Below are 23,794 nucleotides of genomic sequence, written 5' to 3'. Positions count from 1 at the left end.
AAGCAGGGTATGTTAGAGAAAGAGGGGAGGGAGATAAATGGCAAATTTCTAACTCTGAACTTAGAAAGGAACTACAGAGAGAAAAGAGCTAGGTGCTTAGGGTTTCCTCATCCCCTGACTTAAAAGACACTTCCCATTCTGTCTTATTGGAAAGTGAAAATGTGAAAAGTCTCTTTCCGAGGTCATCATGTGCATATGAGGGGTGGGGTGGGGGAACCTGGGCTTGCCGTTGTTATCTGTATATTCTTTTGTGAAAACTTTCCATTACTAAACCAAAACGTTCCATTACTAAATCTTACAATATTCACAAAGCTTTCAAACTCACCTCTTTCGGTATTTGGCACTCCCAGGTTCACAGTAGGAATCGAACTTTCTGTGTAATCACTGTAGTATTCAATAAGTCCAGCCTCTGCTTCCCAGGTCTGTTTCACTATGGGTACTACAGAATAAGAAATTATTCCCACATGTAGGTGAAACTGAGTTTAGGTAAACATTTGTTTTCTTGTTTGCAGTCAATGATTTACAGCAACCAAAATCATGCAGGCAACAAGCTCAATCCTCCCTCCGTGGGTTTAAAACTTACCCCTCTGCAAATTAGGCAAAAAAATTGTGTTAGCAAATTTCTGTCTCAAGTCATTTTTAGGCTGCTCTCTCTCCCAGTAACTCCTAGGCTTCTTCATTTATGTGTCTACTGATCCCAGGGCCTTTCCATCCCAAAATCAAGTTTCTTTTCCACTTCAGCTTTCAAAGTTCCCTTCTTGAAGGGCATATTTCTTATTTTAATCCTCATCAGTCTCCTCCCACCTTGCCTGCTTCAGCAAGTACTCCAAAAGGAGCCCTGAGGCCTGGTCCAGACATGAAGCAGAATAAGGTGGTACAGAGGGCTGGGGTAGTATATTGGACTCTACCACTCCAGACATGAGGTAGACGGTTACATGTTTCAGAGTTTCCCATCCTTAATAATGCCCTGTAAGTGGAAACCTATAACAGAATGCAAAGGTCTAGGATTAGAACCTAATGTCACTTTTTTTATTTGGAGAGTGCTGAAGGTAGGGTTTACATGGGGAAACATCAACTAATAGCCACTCATTGACGTAATGGTGACAAATTTGTGTAATGTTACCTAAAAGCTAGCAGCCATCTGTCCTTTCCACAAGAAATTTATGCATAGTATAAAGAAGTATATTTTGTTTGTCCTGCTTAAATCCATGACATATTTCTGCTTCTGCTCTTGCTAATTATACAGTAAGAAATCTGAACCCACAGAAACCCCTAAGCAGGCACAAACTGGTCACAGAAAAGTCTGGCAGGCCCTGCATGTGGGGTGTGCAGATAACACAGACTCCAAGAGGGTGAAAAGGGTGCTGGAATATTTTTTTTAGATTTTCTTATCAATGGAAATAAACTCTCAGCCTTCATACTGCACTGAAGTTGGTTTGGGCTGATTAAAAAACACTAGATAAAAAGGACTCCCTGAAGCCGGCATCTATAAATTTTTCACATCCTTGAGCAAAACCATCCTCTATGTGGTAACATGACGCTATGAAGAAAATTCAAGCATTTTTTCGACTTCAACATGTTCCATGAAAGATGTTTAAATTTTAATTTCGTTTTCACCTTGTCTTTGTAAGCTTCATTAGCTCTGACATTGCAACAGATGATAGATAGATAGATAGATAGATAGATAGATAGATAGATAGATAGATAGATAGATAGATAGATAGATAGATAGATAGATAGATAGATTTAGGTATCATCAGTTTTCCCCAATTACAATGTACATCAAGGATATGGGAACATCCCTCAGCAAACACGAGATGCCGGGGAGTTATTTTCTTGCATCAAAAAATATATGCATGCACACATGAAAACAAAATAAGAGCACCGGAATGCTAAAGCTTGATTAGTGGAAACCAATGATAAAAGATGAATGTAACTGAATGACTACAAGCCACCACGTTGCTTTAATATTTAACAGTACAATGGCTAAATTGGGAGTATTGCCTCAATATATTTGCTATAATGGATGCTTTTCCCAATAAAACTGTCCAGAATGATAACAATAGTCCAATATTGATGAAAACAATAATCATAGCCTTTCTGTCTTTCCAATATAAAATTAAAACCGTAATGACCAAGGGAGCACACGCCTAGCTTGAGATTACCTCACGATGTGGCAAACTTAAAACACACAAGTTCAAATCTTGGTGAAATCTGTGTAAAAACTGACAACTTTGCATAGTAAGTGTTGAATCTGCAGTCTGTGAGCTCTCAAAGGTGAAGCTAAAACTACCCAGTCAACAGGTCCAAGAACCAGGGTTTTTTTTTCTTTTTTACATTCCTTTCAAATTACACAATCCAAATGCAGCAGGATAGTGATTCTCATATTAAGATGGTTCTGGAAAACAGCAGACTTTCCTTACTAGGAGAGCTACCAGAATCTTCTTTTCTTATTTACTTTTTTGCTGGTAATTTTGTTGGTAATTTCCCCAAGGTAGCAGGGAAGTAATTTCATAGACTAAATAGAAAATCTGAAGGGGGAATATGATGACATACACATACAAGCACAAGAGGAGGAAGGATTTGGCTTTCTGGAGGAAGAAGGCAGCCAACAAGATGGCAAGGAAAGGTAAAAATATGAACAGAAGCATGAACAAGAATAGAAACACTGATAATTTAAGAGTATTCCGCCTACTTCTTTCCCTTGATATGGGCAAGTTTTAGACAAAAGATGGCATTTGCTGCCTATTTTCTTTCCCCTTTCTCAGTCATTGTTAGTCAAGGGTTGCTCATCCGTATGCTGCTTCTCTTTGCAACCAGTGACTGCTTTTGCAACTGAAGATAAATTCTCACTTGGGAGAGTCATTCACAGAGAGGCATCTCCTTGCCTTCTCTTGGCAAACATGACCCCTCATATGAGGGTGCAGAGAAACCAATTACACCCCATTTCAGAGGGAATAAAATCCTTTATCCCTGAGGTTTTCCTGACCTCGGTAAAGGTTTGGAGTACAAGTGTGACTCTCAATTTGGAGAGGAGTCTCTTATGTAACATAAATCAAAGGTCTGGGCTCCAGGTCACCTGGCAAATGCTTGTGGAATAGTGATGGCAGTAAAAAGGAATCCTAGGTGCTCTGATAGAAGAAACCTGAAGAGAAGAATTTCTCATGGAGGACTAATAGCCTGAAAACTAGGTTAGCTAATTTCACACAATGGTAGAACAAGGTGCTAGGAAGACACTACAATGGAAACCCTGGAATAAGGCCACCTTGCATCAACCACGGCTGATGGCTAATATTTGCCTTCTCAGATCCCTGACAAATATTCACCTTCAAAACAACAGGAACTAACCTACTTATTTATTTATTTATTTATCTGTAGATTTGTATACCGCTGCTCGCCAACAGGTATTGCGGCGGTTCACAATAAAAACATTAAAAGTACAATAGAAACCCCATAATTCCCACTTTACAAAAATACAAGCAATGATGGCGTTCTAAAAACCTTCTAACCCCACCTTGTTCAGCCAGAGGCCATACTGTCAATTCCGTGACAGAGGGAGCTGGACTGATGGACCTTAGGGATCTAAGATTGGAACCCAGGCCTGCCCTGGCCTCAACCGAACGCCTGGCGGAAGAGCTTCCTTTTCACTCTTCCAGATACAGATTCAATAGCAACGCAATCTGTACATGTAAGCAAGACTGTAAGATTAATGTTGCCATATTTATTGATTCTTAGATTTTATTGACATTACACATTTGGTAATATGTTGCACTTGACACTTCTTGTGTGCATTGTTTAATATTTGCTTTTTCCCCACTAGATGTAACAATATTACAGCAATTTATTTTTGCTGTTAAAACAAGAATGTTTGCAAACCATTCTTCTGACAGGCTTTCAAGATTACATTCCTAATGCTTTTTCAATAAATACATGGATTGTTTCACAGGTAGATAATGTTTGATAGAAAGGGATCTCTCTCTCTCTCTCTCTCTCACACACACACACACACACACACACACACACACACACACACACACACAACCTCTGCAGGGTTTGAACCTCAGTTGTCCTCAGAATGGCACTCTGCTGAAGCTGAAAGGGACCTCCACAGACTCAACAGTTGTGCTTCAGCTAGGTGGAAGGTACAGGCTGAATGCACAGACCTCATGTATGCTGATGGTGTACTATGCAGAGTATAAAATGAAAAAGAAATGGGGTGATTAATAGCTGTGATCTAGGGGGCACACCCTACACGTGATACCTCTCTATACCTCATCTAGGGTATCCAGCTGCTCCTAAACAAAGAACAAAGAAAAAAATAAAGGCATCCTTCCTCACTTTCATACCCAGAGTGCAAATGCCAAAAGGCCAGGAAAAGAAGCAGCATGGATCAGACTCTGAGTCTCACAAAGAATTAATGCTAGTGAAAATTAATTAAAACTTAAGGTGGGCATTTCTTCTGGAAAAAAAAAGCTCGTCCTAAAAGCAAATACTCTGATTAACTGAGATCATTTCAGATTCCAGCAACAAGAAATGGTCAGTGCCTGTGACTGCAAGGGACAAATATTACAGAGGACATAAAGGGATTTTCTTAAGCCAAATATCTAACACATCCTAGGGAGCAACCCATTCTCTTTCCTGAGTTAATTATAAGAGCAAACACATCTCCTGAGTCCTAAGACATCAGTAAGCAAATATCAGTCCAGTGTGTTTGAGTTAATCATGTCACTGTCAGCTTGTGTCACAAACATTGAACGAGGAAATAATTTTCTTTGAAGCAGAAAACTAGAACATAAATTTGAAATTTGACTGGGATTCTAACCCACAATGGGTTCAATTTCTCCTCCAGACAGACCTCCACTGCCACACCAGCATTAGACAACAGAATACGCCAAGGTATGATTTAATACCTCTCCCTGCCTGTGTTTACTCTTTTCTGCAACTATATCCAGGCCAAAAACATCCTAAAACACCCTGCAAAGGGTCATTTCATAGCATCATCCTGCTCTACCATCACACTTTCTCTCCCTATATCTCACCATCAGAGCCCCAAATCCCTCCTCCTCACGAGACACTTTTGCAACCCAGCAACTTTCCCTCAGTTCTCTCTTCTGTAGCATCCCTCAAGCACAGCCCCCTGGATTATGTCCCAGGCAATCTTTAGCCACCATCATATGTGCTGCCTACTTGTCTATTGCTCTCTCTTTCCCATCCTAGCAGCCCCTTTCTTTTGTTCCCTGCCAGAACTCAGGACACACCATGGCCCCTCAGTTGCCCCCACAAAGGGGCTGGAACACTAGCAAATAACCACACTAGGTTTGAGATTGGAATTCTTGCACTTACAACATCCTACTGGTTAACTGATGAATCTACTTTTCTCCTTGTTAGTCAATAAAGTTTGTTATTGCTTATTAGAGGTGTCTTTTTTCCCTCCAACTCCTTTGGGGAAGGTGTGCAGTCCAGGTCAGCATAGCCAGGTAGCAAACTAAGCAAAATGAAGGAATGCATCCTCACTGACTGGATGCAGAACTGCAAAATCAGAGAAGTCTATTTTGTTGGCATTTCCTCACGGTTTGAATTTCTTGGGCATGAACATATGGAACTACCTTATACAGCATCAGGCCTAACGGTCAGTGTTGTCTACTATGATGGGCAGCAATGTGCCAGGATCTCAAGCAGAACTCTTGAACATCACCTAGTACCTTTTCCCTGGGGACTGAATCTCTACAGAAAGGAAATGCTCTACCAGTAAGCATTGAGCTCTCCCCTTAAATATGTGCTGTTCTACTGTGGTCTTCTACTGCTATCTTTCCAGCCTTTGTATATATAGCTGTTTTTGTCATCTGGACCACAGGAGGATCCCAAATTTCCCTTGATGTATGCCTTTTTTCTAGTGCCCAGTTTGAGAAGTACACCTGACTCTTCCCCTTCCTCCTCCTGTTCTGATAAGAGTGCTGTTTAGAGATACTCAGATCCCCAGCTTTGGTTTCCCACACCAGTACATTTTCCTAGAATGCTATTGGGAAGATAACAGGGATGCCATCTTTGAATGTACTGTCTCTATAGCTCTTATCTTGCAACCACCTCACGCGGGTTGCTGTTTAGTTAACTGGACACTTAAAGGTGTCTGCATAAGATACATCCACAATTCCTTTCCTCTCCCTTCTTACCACCCTTAATACCAAAACTAATTTCTGAAAATCTGTTGCCAATTATAAAATAATTTTATTCTGATGATTAATACTAATCAAGACATAAGAAATATATTTTAAAGTGGAGAAACAGCTGAAGGCTAATGTCCTTCAGTGTTAGAAATAGCTGGATTCTTTCCCCTCATAGCGTACTGAAGTAGTCAGTGTGACATATAAGGGATTCATGAATGACATAACAAATATGCTGAAAGGGAAATTCAGAATCACAGAGGTTTAGACAGCTGCCATTCTTCAAGGTTTAGACAGCTGCCATCAGTAACAAAATGCCATCTGGTCGAAAACCTTGGAGAAAGTTGTTCTTCAACTCCAGCTAAATTCTTGCTAAAATTAAACCACTAATTTGAACGCAGCTTGGCTTTAGAACACAATGCTGTACATAAATGTCATATATTAAAACTCCCATATGTGAATGTGAAACAAAAATAAATTCACCTATGAATACCATGTCGCTGGATACTTTCCCCCGAATCATTAGGGAAAACCTGTTATTAGTTTTTCATGAAGAATGGTAGTACAGAACTATTAATGCTTAAAAGCTATTTTGAAAAATAACCACCACGCTGGGGATTTCAAAGTACGCTAAATATTTTCGGCTTCATTTAGGCTATCTTCCCAAATGTAGTTTAGATGATCAAAAAAGGCCCTGCCTGCTACTCTTGTGCACAGGTACGCCTTTCAATTTCCTTTTTAGCGTGAGCCACAGCTGGCCATGAAATCTAGCTCTGCGAACTTTGATTAGTGTTTGCCCTCCAAACAAAAATGAGAAAACCACTTCAAAAAATGTGGTTGATGATACTGGTTTGAAAGGAAAATACTAACTGCAGCAGTTTAGATGCTGCACCAAATGACGGTGAGTATTAAATAGGAAAACGAATCACAAGAGAGGAGAGAAGTGCAGAAAAGTAGTTAATCAGCTCACGATTTTTATCTTCCAGCACATGTTTTGGATAATTGTTAGGTTCATCTATTTTATTTATTTCATCCATTTGTGTCCCAACTTTGTCCTTAATGGGGACCCAAAATGGCTCACGTTGTTCTCCCCGCCTTTTTTCCCCTTTTGGCGAAAGGTGGGCTAAAAATGTAGTAGTAGTAGTAGTAGTAGTAGTAGTAGTAGTAGTAGTAGTAGTAGTAGTAGTAGTAGAGCCAGTTTGGTGTAGTGGTTAGGAGTGCGGACTTCTAATCTGGCATGCCGGGTTCGATTCTGCGCTCCCCCACATGCAGCCAGCTGGGTGACCTTGGGCTCGCCACGGCACTGATAAAACTGTTCTGACCGGGCAGTGATATCAGCGCTCTCTCAGCCTCACCCACCCCACAGGGTGTCTGTTGTGGGGAGAGGAATGGGAAGGCGACTGTAAGCCGCTTTGAGCCTCCTTCGGGTAGGGAAAAGCGGCATATAAGAACCAACTCTTCTTCTTCTTCTAGTAGTAGTAGTAGTAGTAGTAGTAGTAGTAGTAGTAGTAGTAGTAGTAGTTTATCCTCACAATGCTCTGAGGTAGGTTAAGCTGAGAAAGTCTGAATGGCTCAAAGTCACCCAGCAAGCCTCCATGGTACGAGTGGGAATTCAAGCCAGCACCTCCCAGATACTAGCCAAGCACTCTTAACCGTTGCACCACCATGGCTCTCAAACAGATCATAAGTCTCTCTATCCGAAAAATCAATGGTCTCCATGTTGTAAATCATAACACACGTATTTGTAAGAAGAACAAGAAGAACAAGAACAAGAAAAACAAGAAGTTTTTCAATTTGGGTCTACTGGATCCCTAAAAAAAATAGGCATTTCTGGAAAAACAAAGCAGAATAATATTTTTCAGAAATCTTGAATTTTTTCAGAGAAGAAAAATTCCACATTTCAAAAAACCAGCCTGACCCTGGAGCTGGCTGGACTTCTGCACTATGGTCTAAACCAGGGGCTCATGGGAGCTGGCAGGGGCTCATGGGAATTCTAGTCCATGGACATCTGGAGGGCCGCAGTTTGACTATCACTGGTCTAAACCATGCTGTAGGAGAAGCTGGCCCAAGGATTTGCGTGAGGTGAGGGAAGTCTCTCCCTGCCGCACACAGACCTTGCTGGGAGTTCTCTGATCTGTAACCGGCTTAAACAGTGCCTGAGAAATACTGGATTTTTTTTTGCTATTTTTTGGCTTAGCTCAATAAGTAAACATGTGAACAACAAAACAAAGATTATCAGTTTCAGAAATTATATAAAATACCCTTAAATCTGGAACTTACTTCTGTCTCCGTGGAATTTTCTGCACGTTTTTACAGCAACAAAGATATCTGTTTTCTTCACAGGATCACCCTAAAATTAAAACACCATCACTTTCTTTCTTCTATATCACACAAGCACATCTTTCTAAAGAAAGGACTTCAAAATATGGTTCTATACATATACATATTTAGTAAGATAATATAGCAAGAATTTTTTAAAAATTCAGCAACTTAAAACAAATCAGTATTTGCCTAGCACCATATTTTCATTTAAATTTGATGTAGAAATTTGGTTGAAGCCAGATGCAACAAATTAAGGAAGCTCAGGAACAAGAAGAAATTACAAATTGCACCAATATCAGTATTTAGGGACTGATGCAGTTAAGTAAATGTGAAGCTCCGCTGATTTCAACAGCAGAGATGCCAGCATGCACTAAACTCTTGCAATGAATTTGCTTCAGAATGCATTTTATATATTATATACTAGCTTCAAAACCCATTTTAAAAAAGGGGGAGAAGGGGAAAGGGGAAGGGAAGGTTAAGGGGGAAGCCCCCTCCCCCGGCAGCCTACCTTCTTCTCGTGTCTTGGGCCCGTCGTCGGCTGCTGGAGCTGGAGAGCTGCCCCGGCAGAAAGCAGCCCCTTGGTGCGAGGGGCAGCAGAGAGGCCCCTGGCCGTGCCAGCAGAGAGCTGCCCCTGGGTCGGGGAAGGCCTCTCACTGTGGCGAAAGGCTTTTCCAGACCCAGGGGCAGCGGAGAGGCCCCTGCCTGCCGGGCACACTGGCGGAGAGCTGCTCCTGGGCCTGGGAAGGCCTCTCACCATGGTGAAAGGCCTTCCCGGACCGAGGAGCAGCAGAGAGGCCTCTCCCTGCTGGGCGCACCGGCATAGAGCTGCCCCTGGGTCTGGGAAGGCCTTTCGCCATGTCAGCAATGCAATGAAAGGGCTTCCCGGACCTAGGGGCACCGCCCCTTACCCAGGCCTTCCCAGACCCAGGGAGCTGTTTGGGATAGGCCAATCAGGGTGCGGCCAGCTTTGTCATTATATAGTATTACTATGATATATATATAGTATTACTATGTAGTAAATAAGTTTCTACGATGGCATATCATAAAGCTTCAGAACGCTAGGAAACAAGTTCAAGGCTGGAATTTAAGTGCATGCTCATTTCAATTGTTGGAGTCTAAAGAGGTTGGGGGGGGGGTTCTGTTTCCCTTACCTGTGCCCATCTTTGTATCTTAAATTATCCTCTGTCAACACATGCACTTTAAATGTGAATGGAACATACTCATGAACAAACAGACAACATATGCCTCCTTTTGGCCCATTATGCACGGCCGCCGAAACGGCGATTTCGGGTCACATGGAAAACGCGGAGGGGGAAGACGCGACGCATACCGGTTATACACGGGGCGGGGCGCGACGGCGGCAAAACCCAGAGTAACCGATTATGCACGCGCCGATCCGGGCGCCGCTTCTGGTTGCGCCCCGCTCACCCGGAAACTGCGCTTTCTTCCGCGTTTCACTGACGCGGCTTTTTTGGCGGCATGCACCGAAGCTGCAGCCGGTTGCAGCCGGCTCCGTGCGTTATCCGTGATTTTAGTCGCCGCCATTCCACCCCGAATGTGCGCTAAAACCCCCGTGCATAATGGGTCTTTGAAAAGGCAAAAAGGTTGAACAGCTTAAGAAAGTAAACCAATAAAAATGGTTTTGAATACAATTGCTTACTTGTCTATGTATCTTAGAGGAAAAACAATCTGGAAATGCTTACACATATAGGGAGGAAATTAGCGAATGTAGTGGCACAATGAGTAGTCTTGGGAGAGTCAGCATCTTCTGTACAGAACTCAGGCACTGGGGTGAGATGTGGTCCATTCCCTTTCCCCCAGATATATAGTGCAATCTTTTAAAATAGATAGTAAATATCAATTAGCATTAAAACGTTTTCATATTATGAAGCTACACCACTACAACACAAGAAGTATATGTATTTGAACTGAAACGTACTATTATTGTCATTATTATTATTATTATTATTATTATTATTATTATTATTATTATTATTATTTCAATTTATATCCTACCAGTCTCCGTGAACTTGTGGCAGGTTACATAAAACCGAGGAAAAACTCCAATAAAACAGTCACAACTCCTAATATCCTTAAAAATAAAGCTCAGAGCAGCTATTATGTTGTACAAAATAAACCCCATATTCTAAGCTCAAAACGATTATAATTCCATCCATGCGGGCAGGTGGTATATTGCTAAACAGCTACTAGCTCTTCGCACTACAAAGTTATTGGTACCTCTTCTCACATGCCTCTAAATTTAGCTATTGTATACAGTGTCTTATGAGACTGCACATATGTTCAGCGCCTGTGATTTATGCCCAAATGGAATACAAGACAACACAAATTGAAAATAAGTTTAGTTAAGGCTGACAGGAACAGATGGCTGGGGAAGGTTAGTAAACGTTGATGCAGCTGTATAAACACAAGGTAAATTTCTTCCCAGTCGCTACTTTTAATACTCGAACAGCAATTAGTTCCTGTATAAACTGGGGGCAAATTCAACCAGTAAAAAACATTTAGAAGTATATATTAAGATCACATCTATTTTGCCTATTGCAGAAGTATGCTTTAATGAAGGGGTTGCCACCTCTGGTTTGGGGATGTAGCCTAGCAAGGGCAGGGTCTTGGGAACGGAGGGACTTCAATGGGGTATAATGGCAGAGTCCACCTTCCAAAGTGGCCATTTTCTCCAGGTGAACTGGAAACTAGTTGCTATCCAAGGACATCACCAGCCACCACCTGGCAGCCCTGCTGGCACCTATGGACCCCAGGACATCTACTGACACCGTTCCTGAAACAAGTCAAGTGGGTGGAACCAGATGGGGCTTTTGCCCTGCACGGCTTTCAGTGGGTGTACAGAGTTTTAAAAATATTGCTTTGGTAGCAGCTGCCACCACATTACAAAGGTCTTCACTTTTAAAACAGCATATTAATTTTAAAGGCATCTGGGTTAAACTGGGCTTCTGCCTTGAAATTCTAGGGAGAATATTAGAATTATACATAACCTCACACCCCAACATATTGTGTTTGGCTCACTCCCACAATAGACAATTTGTGGTTGCAACCATCAGCCTATGTTAGAATTCCAAAGACCCAAGGGCTCAAAAAGGTTATTGTAAACCCTAGCTTGAATCAAAATGATCCACAAAATGTTATGAAATAAAGCTGCAAATCTCCGTTTCTACCAGCGGAACATTTTGAAGTCTGGATAGCTGCTTGATGATTTTTTAAAATTATTATTAATGCCAAATGGTGTGGTCCTAGATCACTTTCAGTCCTTCCAACCATGGAAAGCAATGTAAAGTTTCTGATTCTCAGGAGTTGTTAAGCAATGGAAATAAAAGGAGTATTTAGGACTCCTACTGAAAATCAAGTATTAAACAAAACCCTGGAAAGATTAATTGCATTGACAACAACAGTACACTCAGCAGGCGTCAAGAAAATGAAGAGATGATACACTTGAAAGATGGGCTGTAACAAAATACAGTAAAAGTGAATTGTATTCCATCTGGAAAGGCACAGCAGCATACTGAATGTTATTAAGCAAGACAGGAATGAAACAATGACCTGAGGCATCCAACGTTTGGTTTTTGTTTGGTTTTTTTACTTCTCAGGAGTAAATGGCAATTCTCTTCCCTTTCAATAGCGTCATTGCCTAGTGTCACCAGAATTGGAATAAAAAATGGTAACCTTTAACAAGATGTATCATCACTAGTATATACAGTTTCCATTGTACAAGCATAGACAGACTTGCAGCTGTATCCGGGAGACTTCTCCCCTGCCCCAATTTTGTATGAAAGAAGACCTAGATTCATGTGGGTCAGCCCATTTTCAAAAAATAATATTCCAGATTAGTAATACAAGTATTCCTTCCACCACGATGAGGCTGCTGAAACCAGAATTCCCAGGGACCATCTCATTTTTGCTAGCTATTTTGAAGCAGAAGTCACCCTCTGATTTTTGCAGGAGAGGTTAAACAAACTGTTCAAATTTTAGACAATGTTTTAGTACTCGATGTGTCTTTATTTAACTAGAGTTGCTTCTAGCTATCATAGAGCTAGCTATCTGGAGGATAATGTTACCACCACTGATGAATGAAAGTGAGTCTCTCCTGCCCCATCTGTTTTAGCATGCAATTCAGTTTCAACCAACGTAGTGAAAGAAAGGTGCTAGGAATGGGGTCTTGAGCATTAACACCACTAAATGTCTTTTCTAAATATATCCCCAACAATGCAGTGAATACTGAGCTCACGCGCATACCAGGGCTCCAGCACGGTCTCAGTACTCCGCAGGAGAGCATGGCATCAGTTTCCTGACCCACATTTGTTTCATGCACAGCATTTCATTATACCTTTCATTCATAAATGAAAGATGCAAGCATCTGCCTTCCCATATGGCATTGTTTAAAGGATGCACTTCAATACCATAAGATATTGTTTATGTGGCAATGTGGATTCACTTTTGAAAAGCTCATTAATAAAGTATATCTCCAAACAGATTACTGACTAGCGTCCTGCAGAGGCAAGAACACATAGAATATACAATATTTATGAACCCTCCATCTGATCTGATCTCTCCACAACTACTTTTCAGATGGTTGTGTCTTACTATTTGTGCCATGTTACGTGTGGACGAACTTACATTATTCAATATTTATGGATTTTATTTTTCAACGTAGTGAACTGAATTTCGAATTATTTAAAAAACAATATTGGTTGTATAGGTTTCTTAGGGCTCAGCTATATAGAATGAGGAGGGCTCCGTGAACACAACTTCAAGAGTTTCTAAAAATCAGGCATATCCTGGATTTGGATCAAGGCCTGACGCAAGAAAGGTTTAGCCCCCTCCCTCCCCCCATACTCCCCCATGTAATTTCATCAGTCTGTAAAGTCCTGGGAGTTATTTGCCTTGCTGGACTATTGTAGAGCGACGAACACCAGTACATGAAATATTCCCCCAATAGAACAAAGACCAGCTTCCTGGAGATGCTTCAGATCAAGATAACACCATGCCAAAAAAGCCTGAATGAACACCCCTCCTTTCACGCTACAGCCCACTGTGACTAGGGCCTTAATGCAACTGATTTTTTTAAAGTGTTATTTGTTCTGTGATAATTACATATTAATTTCTTAGCGATTGAATTCATCTATGGAGGCTCAGGTCAAGAGAGTAGCGGGCCAGGCATTTTTCTATCTTTGTCAGGCCCGGCTACTAGCGCCCTACCTGTCCCCTGACCACTTGGCGACAGTCATCTCCAGAATAGATTTCTGTAACTCGCTCTACGCAGGCCTACCCTTGTCCCTGACCCGGAAACTACAGCTGGTGCAAAATGCAGCTGCCAGGGTCCTCACTGGAACATCTTGGAGGGCCCACATCCAGCCGGTGCTGAGGCAGCTGCATTGGCTACCAATTGCTGCCCAGATCCAGTTCAAGGTTTCGGTTTTAACCTTCAAGGCCATACGTGGGTTGGGACCCACATACCTGAGGGACCGCCTACTGCTCTATGCCCCCCGCAGGGCCTTACGCTCTGCGGGTGAGAACCTGTTGGTTGTCCCCGGCCCGAAGGAAGCGCGCCTAGCCTCGACCAGGGCCAGGGCTTTTTCAGTCCTGGCCCCTACCTGGTGGAATGAGCTCTCGGGTGATCTGCGGGCCCTGCGGGATTTGTCAGCTTTCCACAGGGCCTGTAAAATGGAGCTCTTCCACCAGGTCTATGGTTGAGGCTGGGGTCAGTGAATCAGGGACATCACTCCCCCCCTAGGAGTTGGAGTGTACGCTACTCCCCTATCCTTTCCTCTTCACCTCTTTAATAATTGGGGGAGGGATTGGATTTTTAGCCGTCATGTTAGTAGATTGATGTTTTAATGGGTAATTTTAATGGGGTTAGTTGTTGTGACCCGCCTCGAGCCTGTCGGAGGAGGCGGGAAATAAATCCAAATAAGTAAGTAAGTAAGTAAGTAAGTAAGTAAGTAAGTAAGTAAGTAAGTAAGTAAGTAAGTAAGTAAGTAAGTAAGTAAGTAAGTAAGTAAATAAATAAATAAATAAATAAATAAATAAATAATATAACTTTTTCCAAAACATAAATCTTCTGATACAACTATTTTAAACTTCATATCAACATAATAATAATACTAACATAATATCAGCATATTATATTATTGTTCTACATTTTCCCCTTGTCCCTACTATCTCTTAGCCCCTTCCCCATTCCTTTACTGCTCCAACTATTAAATTAAATAGAGTGGTAAGCCAAAATAAGGTATAGAGAATGTCTCAGCTAGTTCAACCATTCAAGAAAGCCTTGGCCTTGGCTTTTCCTCAAACAACCTCTTTCCACTCCCATGGAGCAACTCTTTTTGATTTGGAGTAGAATTTTAAAATGGTCAGCAGTATAACACAAACTTTGGTTAGTTAAGGGTGGGTGGGTAAGAGAGGCCGTTAGATTGCTTGAGGCAGAAGCCTAAATACTTAGTTTCTAAGTATTTAGTACTTAGGCTTCTGGCACAGATATCCAGCACTATATTAAGTGTTAAGAACAGAATCTTACTTAATATTTTTAATTCTACACAAACAATAACAAAAGAAGGAAGTATAGATAATAAAATTTGCCTCCTGTGTTGCAAGGTACATAATAACAAAAAGCACCACAAAAACATAGCAAGACTTACCTCGTATTTCAAATCTATGGTAAAATCTGACTTTAAAGGTTCATTTTTCAACCTCTTTGTAAGCCTGAGTAGTAAAGATAATAAAAAATAAAGGTTTCCTATAGTAACGGTGTTCCAGATGGCAGAAAACAGGGCTTTTTACATCAACTAACAAAACCATTATCAAGTATATAAAGGATATGCAGTCGTATTCTAGAAGGCAAGGTACAATTCTAGCATAAGTTTCAGGATTTTATATTATTCTTATTTATATTCATAAAACTGCTGCATGTTAGAACTATGGATGTGATTCTAAAATTGTGTTTTTTCTTCAGTTCTGCTTTTAAATGTTCATTCAATTACTTCCAAAACACTACAGCATACAGGCATCATTAGGGATGTTTGAATATCTGCCAATTCAGCTCACATTCTGTTTGCCAGCTGCAGATAGAGAGCGGAGTTTTTTATGACCAATTCGTCCATCAACCTGTTAATGGTTGTTTGTCAGGTTTGCGTCATGTTATCTAATCCTATAGTGTAGTCTGAACAGCTTTTTGTGCATGTGCATTCTCATGTAGACTGACTGAGTTACACTTTGCTCATCCTTGCTGGTTAACTGCTGTGCTCAGCAAGAAATAGTTTAAATAGACAATTTAATCAATCGCAATTCATATGTTATAAATCAATACTGTGTTTTAATAAAACCCTATCAATCTAATCAGTCCTTAGTGTTAGCAATGGTGGAGACTGTCCACCAGTTGAATGAGCAGCATCTCTGTGTATGCACAGTTTTTCAAAACCCCAATGACCTGTTTGGCAGGCATTCATGGGTCTTTGACATAAATCCAACAGGCTTGATGATCAGTTCATGTCTGATTGGTATCTTCAAGCATGGTAACACTGTCTTGATATGTCCATGAAGAAATGTGCAATGTCCCACATTTTGCAGTGTATTCTCCTGTCTTTTCAGTTCTCTAAACATTTTTTCTTTCTAATCTCAATATACCTCTCTGCACTTTTCACTCCTTTATCTATTTTCTTTGATCCTTTGCTGCCTGTGCAATGCCCTCTTATCCCTTCTCATTTAGAGGGCTGAACAGAACTGGTCCACTGCTCAAGTAAATGGAGAAGTTTCTTGGCCAACCAAATCAGTAGGGGAATCACAAAGAACAAACGCGGGTTGCATCTTCTGTCATTTCCCAGCCCACCATGCCCACACACTCCTTCATCTTTCACACAAAGACCACAGGAAGCCTGCAGGAATGCATGACAGCATGTGCCCCCTCTGGCAGGGAGGTCCCACATCTTCCTGTACCAGACTCTCACTGTTTATGGTGGGAAAATGAGTACAGCCAGCCCTGGGGCTAGGAGTGGCAGCTCAAGTGTACTGCTATTTGGAAAAGATTACTGCAATACTACTTCAGAGAAGACATGAACTGTCAACAGAGGGAGAGCCCAAGGAAAACTCCACAAGACATCTTTGTTGCAATCTGTTCCACTTAGTATTTCTGGTAAGACCCTGGAAGAGTAGCATGTCTCACGGCTTAAATGCCACTCGGCAATGAATTGGTAATATAAGGGATATTCATTATTTTTATATTATCAGTAGTTTTAGTCAACAAAAGGGAAGGAAGACAAGTGGTTCATTATATTTAGAATTTCCAGAATATTCCAAAGGATATTTTGCTTCTAGATGTACAGACTTCATTGATTTTTATTCAACTATTTATTGAATTTTTAAAAATGTCTTCCATTTGTAATATTAAAATATTCTCCACTTATACAGTGATATCTCACTATAAAACTTTAAAATGAATGCAGCTGTAACCTAAATTTGACTGAATACTAATACATATGCAAATATCTATTTATAAAGTTTTAATTGCTTACTAATGTGTCTTATTCTAAATCCCTAGAATTATACTGTTAGCAATAAAAGGAGGGGTGGTGGTGGTTATATGAGTTTCTGGTTACTTAACTTTGGATAAAATCTCAGTTGCAATCAAATAATTTATTTACATACATGCCCACAAAAATAGAATTTAATACCTACTTTGTTTTACCTTTTGAAAGTCATTTTATCAGTTGCTTAGTATGCCTATTTACAAAAAATCCCCAAACACTCCCCTTAGCAAAGCTGAATTCTTACTTATTTACAAGTGGCATACTGAGTGCCCAGCCAGCAGCGAAATCTGGAAATTTAAAAACGGTAGGATTTTCAGCAAAAGCATAATGGTGAATAATTGTAGATTCGTCATCATGTAATGCTTTGCCTAGAAAAAGTTCCTGTGAGACAAGAAAAGTACTGCTGAATATATCTACAATTTTAACAGAACTAGAGCATTAATCATCATGTCCCAGATGAACAATTTATTAGAGAAATATCACTGGCTATTTTATTTGTTTACAAAACTTTCCACCTAGTCAAATAAAACATTAGGAAGGAAGAGGTTCAGGGAACACCAGATTAGACAAAAGAAATCTTCACTTGCTGTGGGAAGCTAGCGATTGAATGGGGCAGTTGAATATCCCTGGGGAAAGGCTTGCATAATTTGGCACGATGACCCACAGAAAGGCCCTCTTCCAGGCTGCCACCCATCTAACTTCAGAAAGCATCCTGAAGATATGCTGGTCCCAAACCATAGAGGACTTTGAAAGTCAATAGCAGTGTCTTTGATGGTCCCTAGAAGCAAGTTGGAAGCCACTGTAGAAGGATCAAGACTAAAATGATATGGCCTCTATGACTCCCCGCAGTCAACATCCTGGGTGCAGCACTATGTACCAAATGACATTTCTAACCATTTTTTCAAAAGCAGCCCCATGTAAAGCAAACCTCATTAATCTAACCTAGATGTAACCAGGTCATTTATCAAATTAGTCATGTCTTTTTTGCCTAGAAAAGGACACAGCTGACTAACTTTTCCAGCTGTAAGCCTGTGCCCCCCAAGTTATGGACCTGTTCCTTTGGAGAGTGCAGGCCCATTCAGAATTGAAGACACCTCAAATTCTGCGTTGGCCCTTCTACTTGCCAGTAAATATTTCATCAAAAATATTTGCCTATGAGTGGTCAAGTCTTAAAAATCAATCTTGTATTTGTCAAGAGTAAAGTGCTGAATGGAAAAGTTATTCTGTGGCTTGACACATGCTTCTACACAACATAATTATTTTACTTCAGCAACACATCATCAACAAACTGTCTATTGAGCAACTGTGAATAAAGAAATGTGATGTAGTCTGGCGCTTTTCATTAAAGTGACATGAAGATTTGCAACACTTCATAACAAAAGGTGATCAAAATATCAATAGTTTAATGAATAAATAAAACTAAAAAGGAGCAAAGGAGTGGCATGATACACCTAACCAATTAATACTCTGGTACTAATTCAGAGACAAAAACTATGTTGGTCTGAAGTAGCACAAGAAAATCAGATTGGTCTTAAAGGTGCTACTGGACTCTGATTTTACAGAAAAAAGCTAGTACATTACTAGAAGGAAGCTTTATTTTTCATGGAGTTGTAACACCACCAATAAGCCTGACAAAAGAAGTTTATAATACATTATTATGTTCAAAACTAACTTTTGTTCAGAGTAGAAGACAAGTAGTGTAATATCAAGCACCTTTCAATAGTAGTTAACAAGCTTAGAAGAGTAATATATTAATATTAAGTCTTCAACATGCATGGTGAGAGGATAGGAAGAAAATTGGAAGGACAAATGGAACCAACACAACCCAGGGACCAAAAGCGGATTTAGATGACTCAAGATAAAGGATTAAAGGCCCTCCCACATTCTGTTTCCTCAATTAAGTGCTTTTAAGTAGGAGGAAAAAAACAAAACATTGGAAGATGTAGCTATGGATCTTCTGCATCTCAGTTGTTCACAGTCTCATTCCAAAGTATACTTCAAAAATAACTAACCAATGGATATTTCTCACCTTAGATTTGTCATATCTTCTAAGTACTTCCAGAAGCTTTACAATATTTATCCTTGTATCTTCTTCGCAGAAAAAAATCCATGAGGTATTTTTGCTGTATGAAGCAGAAAAACTGATGGAAGAAAGAGTTTGATTTATACTTTATGGAGAAATTAAATATTTTAGATGCAAGAAAAAAGAATTTTTAAAATATACCAACATAGAAAATGTAATATTTCTTGTTGTGTGGCCAATGGCCAGTTTGGTTATTAGCCCAGGTACAGAAAGCGTTATTTTTCTTGATCACAAACTAAAAACAAATGTGGAAGCTGATGGAGCGATCAGGTGACCCTCTCAACTCCATGGTAAGATATTATTGCTAATAAATGTACTTTGCAGCCAAGACCAACTTCTTGTTATATGAACCGCTCTTAACTATTCCTTTGTCTTTTATAAGAAAATACCAAAGAGTGTGTTTCTTTCATGCAGTGTTTTTTTCTATTTCCTTGTAGGATACTAACTTAAACCAATAGTGTTGTCATCTAAGACAACACAACAGCAATTGCCGAATTATGTCATAGTACACACAATTCTAAAGGAAAATGTCTTTAGAAGAAAAGTGCACAAATCCAACAAGGCCTTAATTATCCGTTTCTAACAGACCTCTTAAAACACACACCAAGATTTCTCAAAGGGACAAAGGGTACGCAGATGATAACAACTCAGTCTCTTCTCCTTCAAAAAGAGATTCAATTCTTAGGCAAAATTCTCTGAGCTGAGAGACAGGATATATGGACAGAAGTAGAAAACTTGGACTCAGAAGAAAAAGAATGACAGGAGATGAGCAATGACAATCACCATTGCCAGCCTTTTTGCTATATTTTTAATCACTTTTGTAATTTATAGTATTTTACTGAAACATGGCCACTGAATTGGTCAAAAGAACTACTCCATAGGAATACCAGAGCTGCACACTTACTCATGCATTAGTGGCAGAATGGTCCATGCACCTTCATGCCTATCCATCAGGTGAATAAGCAGAACTGTAGGTGTTTCCTTTAAGAAAAACAAAAACATTTCTATAAACCACATATTAATATTAATATTAGAATGATGGGTTAATTAAAATATTTTAAATGATGAGTTATTTTAATTTCAGCTTTTATTACCCTCCATTCCTGAAGAACTCTTTGCAATGTACAAGTGATATATCTATCAGTGAACCTCTTCATATATAATAAAAGTTTTAGCATGTCTTAATAACAACAGCTTTACTTTTATAATCCACCCTTCCTAGTTTGCTAAAGGCAGGTCATCTGACTGTGAGAACCATATGGTTAGATGATCTACTCTCACTGCGCTGAGACAAATATACATTCAAGACAAGAAATTTATTTTCAAGTATAAGGTTTCTTTTTTGATAACTCCTTTTGCTTTATTCCATATTGACTGGCATTGGAAGAATATACTTAGAGAGTCATTTTGTTGTAGTGGTTAGGAGCGTTGGATTCTAATCTAGTGAGCGGGGCTTGATTCCCCTCTCCTCCTCCACATGCAACCAGCTGGATGACCTTGGGCTCACCCACAGCACTGATAAAGCTGTTCTGACCAAGCAGTAATATCAGGGCTCTCTCAGCCTCACCTACCTCACAGGATGTCTGTTGTAGGGAGAGGAAAGCGGAGGTGATTGTAAGGTGCTTTGAGACTCCTTCTGGCAGAGAAAAGCAGCATATAAGAACCAACTCTTCTTCTTCTTCAAAATCCAGGCAATAGATAAACATCAGTATTAAGAAACAATATCAGCTGCTGTTCCCAAGCAACTGTTAGGATAAGGAAGGCCTAAAAGTTCTAATGAAACAGACCTGAAGCCTTTTTCAGTTTAAAAAGATAAATTCTCCTGTTGCTCCATCCAGCTAAAAATCAATAATGCATATTTTGGCCAGACAATCCCAAACAACCTACACCAACATACACCAACAATAGAAATCATGGCCAAAAGCCCTAACAAGAAGAGTGGGGAGAGATCTGCTTTGGGTTTTGAGGACTAGGAAATGAGAATAAGTTTTTACACATTTCTAATATACCCCTAAAGATTTCAACAAGTCCCTTTATGAGATGGACAAGAGAAAATGTAGGGAGAAGAGGACTATCACTCATGCCATCATAATAACCAACAGCTTAGTTTTCCTAATAGATATCGGGCAGATTCTTTGGAAATGCAAGAACAGGATTAATAATTAGCAGAAGTCACGGCACCAATTTATCCAAACAGTTAAGAACTTGGTCAGAGAGAAGACCACTGCTAGCCGAAAGAGTTTTTAAAAGAGTCTAATGGAAACCCTCTCATTTTCCACAGAATGGAGGAGAAAATAAAATAAAAATTTTTTTTCCATAAAAAGGCATCTATGTCCATGATAGTTTTCATGTCCAGGGAGCTGATATTGGGAATTTGAATAGCAAAAGTGGTGAAAAAGGCCTTGTAGGACAGATTTGAACATTAATCAAAGCAGAACAGCACAAAGGCCTCTTTTCCTCTACCTTCTTTAAACTGCTTGATGTGTACTACTACATGTAACCATGAATATACCCTATGCAGGTTAATGCTATGTTATACAAGTGCATATAATCCATGCTTATACATACACTGTACTATCCATTACTGCTAATAACTAGGAACTCCTAAAGGAATAGTTTGAGGAAACTATGGAAGAAAAGCAGCATTATCATGGAAGGTTTGATTCTAAAATGGATGCTGTCAGAAGACAGGCCACTTCAACAAGTAATAGGGCAAAATAGTATTGGGTTTAGGAATAGTTCCAACACAGGACAATTTGATGTAGTAGAGCTGAGATGCCCTTGGCAAGGAAAAAACCCAGACATATGGTAATTTTTGCCAACAATGGTATGTCATCAAGTTGGCAGAAATCCAATAATTGTTGTAAGAATTTGATTGGATTAGAAGAGAGAGCAGATGAGCTTAAAAGAGCATAAAAAGAGAGGGGAAATCCCATGGAAATCAGGTCAAGAGGATTCAAAGCCTCATGGAGGTTAAGCTTTGACCATTGGGGCCCAACCACTACGCTTTTTCAGGATTGGTGAGATACAGATGCTGTTTGTTGCCATGTTGTTATGCTGTTCTTCCATGCTTCACACTGCTATGCCTTATACTGTTTAAAATAAAATTAAAGCTTCAATATAAACTAGGATGTTTTAGTTTAAGTAAGATATATTTCACTATGCATTTTTCTTTGGTGGGGTATGATTTGGAAATTCTGAATCAGAATAAAAGAAAATCCTTGTTAGAGCTCATCTGCAACATAAAGAAAGCCCAACTGGGGTCGGTGGGAGGAGTTGGAACTCATCACCTACCTTACTGGCCAGGCTGTCCTGCTCCTGGCTGCATCCCCCTCCAACTTCTTCCAGCCTGCTCTACTGGACTGATTGCTAAAGGTAAGCCAGCCAGCCAGCAGGAGCCAGAGGGGATGGGGGGAGGGAGGAGAGCCTGGGACTGCAGGCCCGGGTTGGAGGGGAAGGGACAGAGCCCACACCAGTGCTGATTCCCACCCCAAGGAGCCCCACTGTGGCTTCAGGCCTCAGCAGGGCTGCTTGGACCAGGGGGGAGGCAGCCCCCTCTAGCACTTGCCCCTGCCCCAAGCAGCCCCACCAAGCCTCAGCAGGGCTGCCGGGTCAGGGGGGTGTCAGGGAGTCCCCACCAGTATTCACTATGAGCAGCCCTGCCAAGGCCTCCCTGGGTGTGGAAGGAGGAAGGGAGCCCCCACTAGCACTCACCCTCGCCCCAAGCAGCCCTGCTGCTGCCTCAGCAGGCCTGCCTGGGGCAAGGCAGGGGCGAAGGCTAGCACCCATTTCTACAACAGGCTTTTCTGCTAGTGCACTAGTAAAACTCATAAAATTCATGAATCTGGTGTCTGTCTCTTCATTTCCTGGAAGTATCTTTCTTGAAGTAAGACTCAAAAGATATCTCTCTCAAGCACAGGCTTAACCTGGCTATAACACAGTTTAACACAACCATGGGTACAATTCAGTGTCACAGCAGTCTTACTTGAAATAACATGTTCTTCAGATATTATCAAGAGTAACATACTTGAATGAAAGCAGGCAATTTGCAGCAAAATAGTAGCTGGAATAGAGTTAAACAATTCTGGACACCCGTCCATGCATATAAGTTCATTTCAAACTCATTTTCTTACATTCGCTACTGTAAAATCAACAGGCTTATGATTTTCTTTTACACAGCCAAAGTGATTCTGTGGCATCTGTCCTACGAGGCAACCTAATGAAATCTCACCAGGTGTCACATTAGTTTTCTCCAATATATCAGGAAGCTGAACAAGACCAAGCTGATCCATATTGCCTCCAAGGGCACTCACTGATTGCCCCAAGCATATTGCTTCCAACTGACTCCGTTCACAGCCTGGGTCCACTGAAGCTAGAAATCATCGGGGGATTTCTGTGCTGCATTGCAGAGATTATATTCAAATACAGGCACACAGGGTGAATATGTTGGCCTACAGTCTGGTTCAATAACATGTAAATATGTGTATATTTATTTACTAGTATGCTAGTCTTGCCTCACACAAGAGTCTGTCCAGTGAGTCCATGTGAACTAGGCTTGGATACACTATATCAGGGGTAGTCAAACTGCGGCCCTCCAGATGTCCATGGACTACCATTCCCAGGAGCCCCCTGCCAGCATTCGCTGGCAGGGGGCTCCTGGGAATTGTAGTCCATGG

General features: G+C 40.6%; 1 protein-coding gene across 1 annotated transcript in view; it reads right to left on the bottom strand.

Moving 5' to 3' along the window:
* The window catches only part of B3GLCT (beta 3-glucosyltransferase), a 79,444-nt gene that overhangs the window by 13,716 nt on the left and 41,934 nt on the right, over positions 1–23,794 (bottom strand). The window contains exons 5-11 of the mRNA XM_077341822.1: positions 20,023–20,099; positions 19,065–19,176; positions 17,280–17,416; positions 15,152–15,215; positions 10,187–10,318; positions 8,442–8,511; positions 326–439 (exon numbers count right to left, since the gene is read on the bottom strand). Of these exons, the coding sequence (XP_077197937.1) occupies positions 326–439; positions 8,442–8,511; positions 10,187–10,318; positions 15,152–15,215; positions 17,280–17,416; positions 19,065–19,176; positions 20,023–20,099 (706 nt within the window). The remainder of the gene's footprint in view (positions 1–325; positions 440–8,441; positions 8,512–10,186; positions 10,319–15,151; positions 15,216–17,279; positions 17,417–19,064; positions 19,177–20,022; positions 20,100–23,794) is intronic.

The sequence above is a fragment of the Paroedura picta genome, chromosome 6 (genome assembly GCF_049243985.1).
Source record: "Paroedura picta isolate Pp20150507F chromosome 6, Ppicta_v3.0, whole genome shotgun sequence".
NCBI classification, from domain to species: Eukaryota; Metazoa; Chordata; class Lepidosauria; order Squamata; family Gekkonidae; genus Paroedura; species Paroedura picta.
The sequence above is the reverse complement of the archived record's forward strand: the minus strand, read 5'-3'. Positions and strand labels throughout refer to the sequence as shown.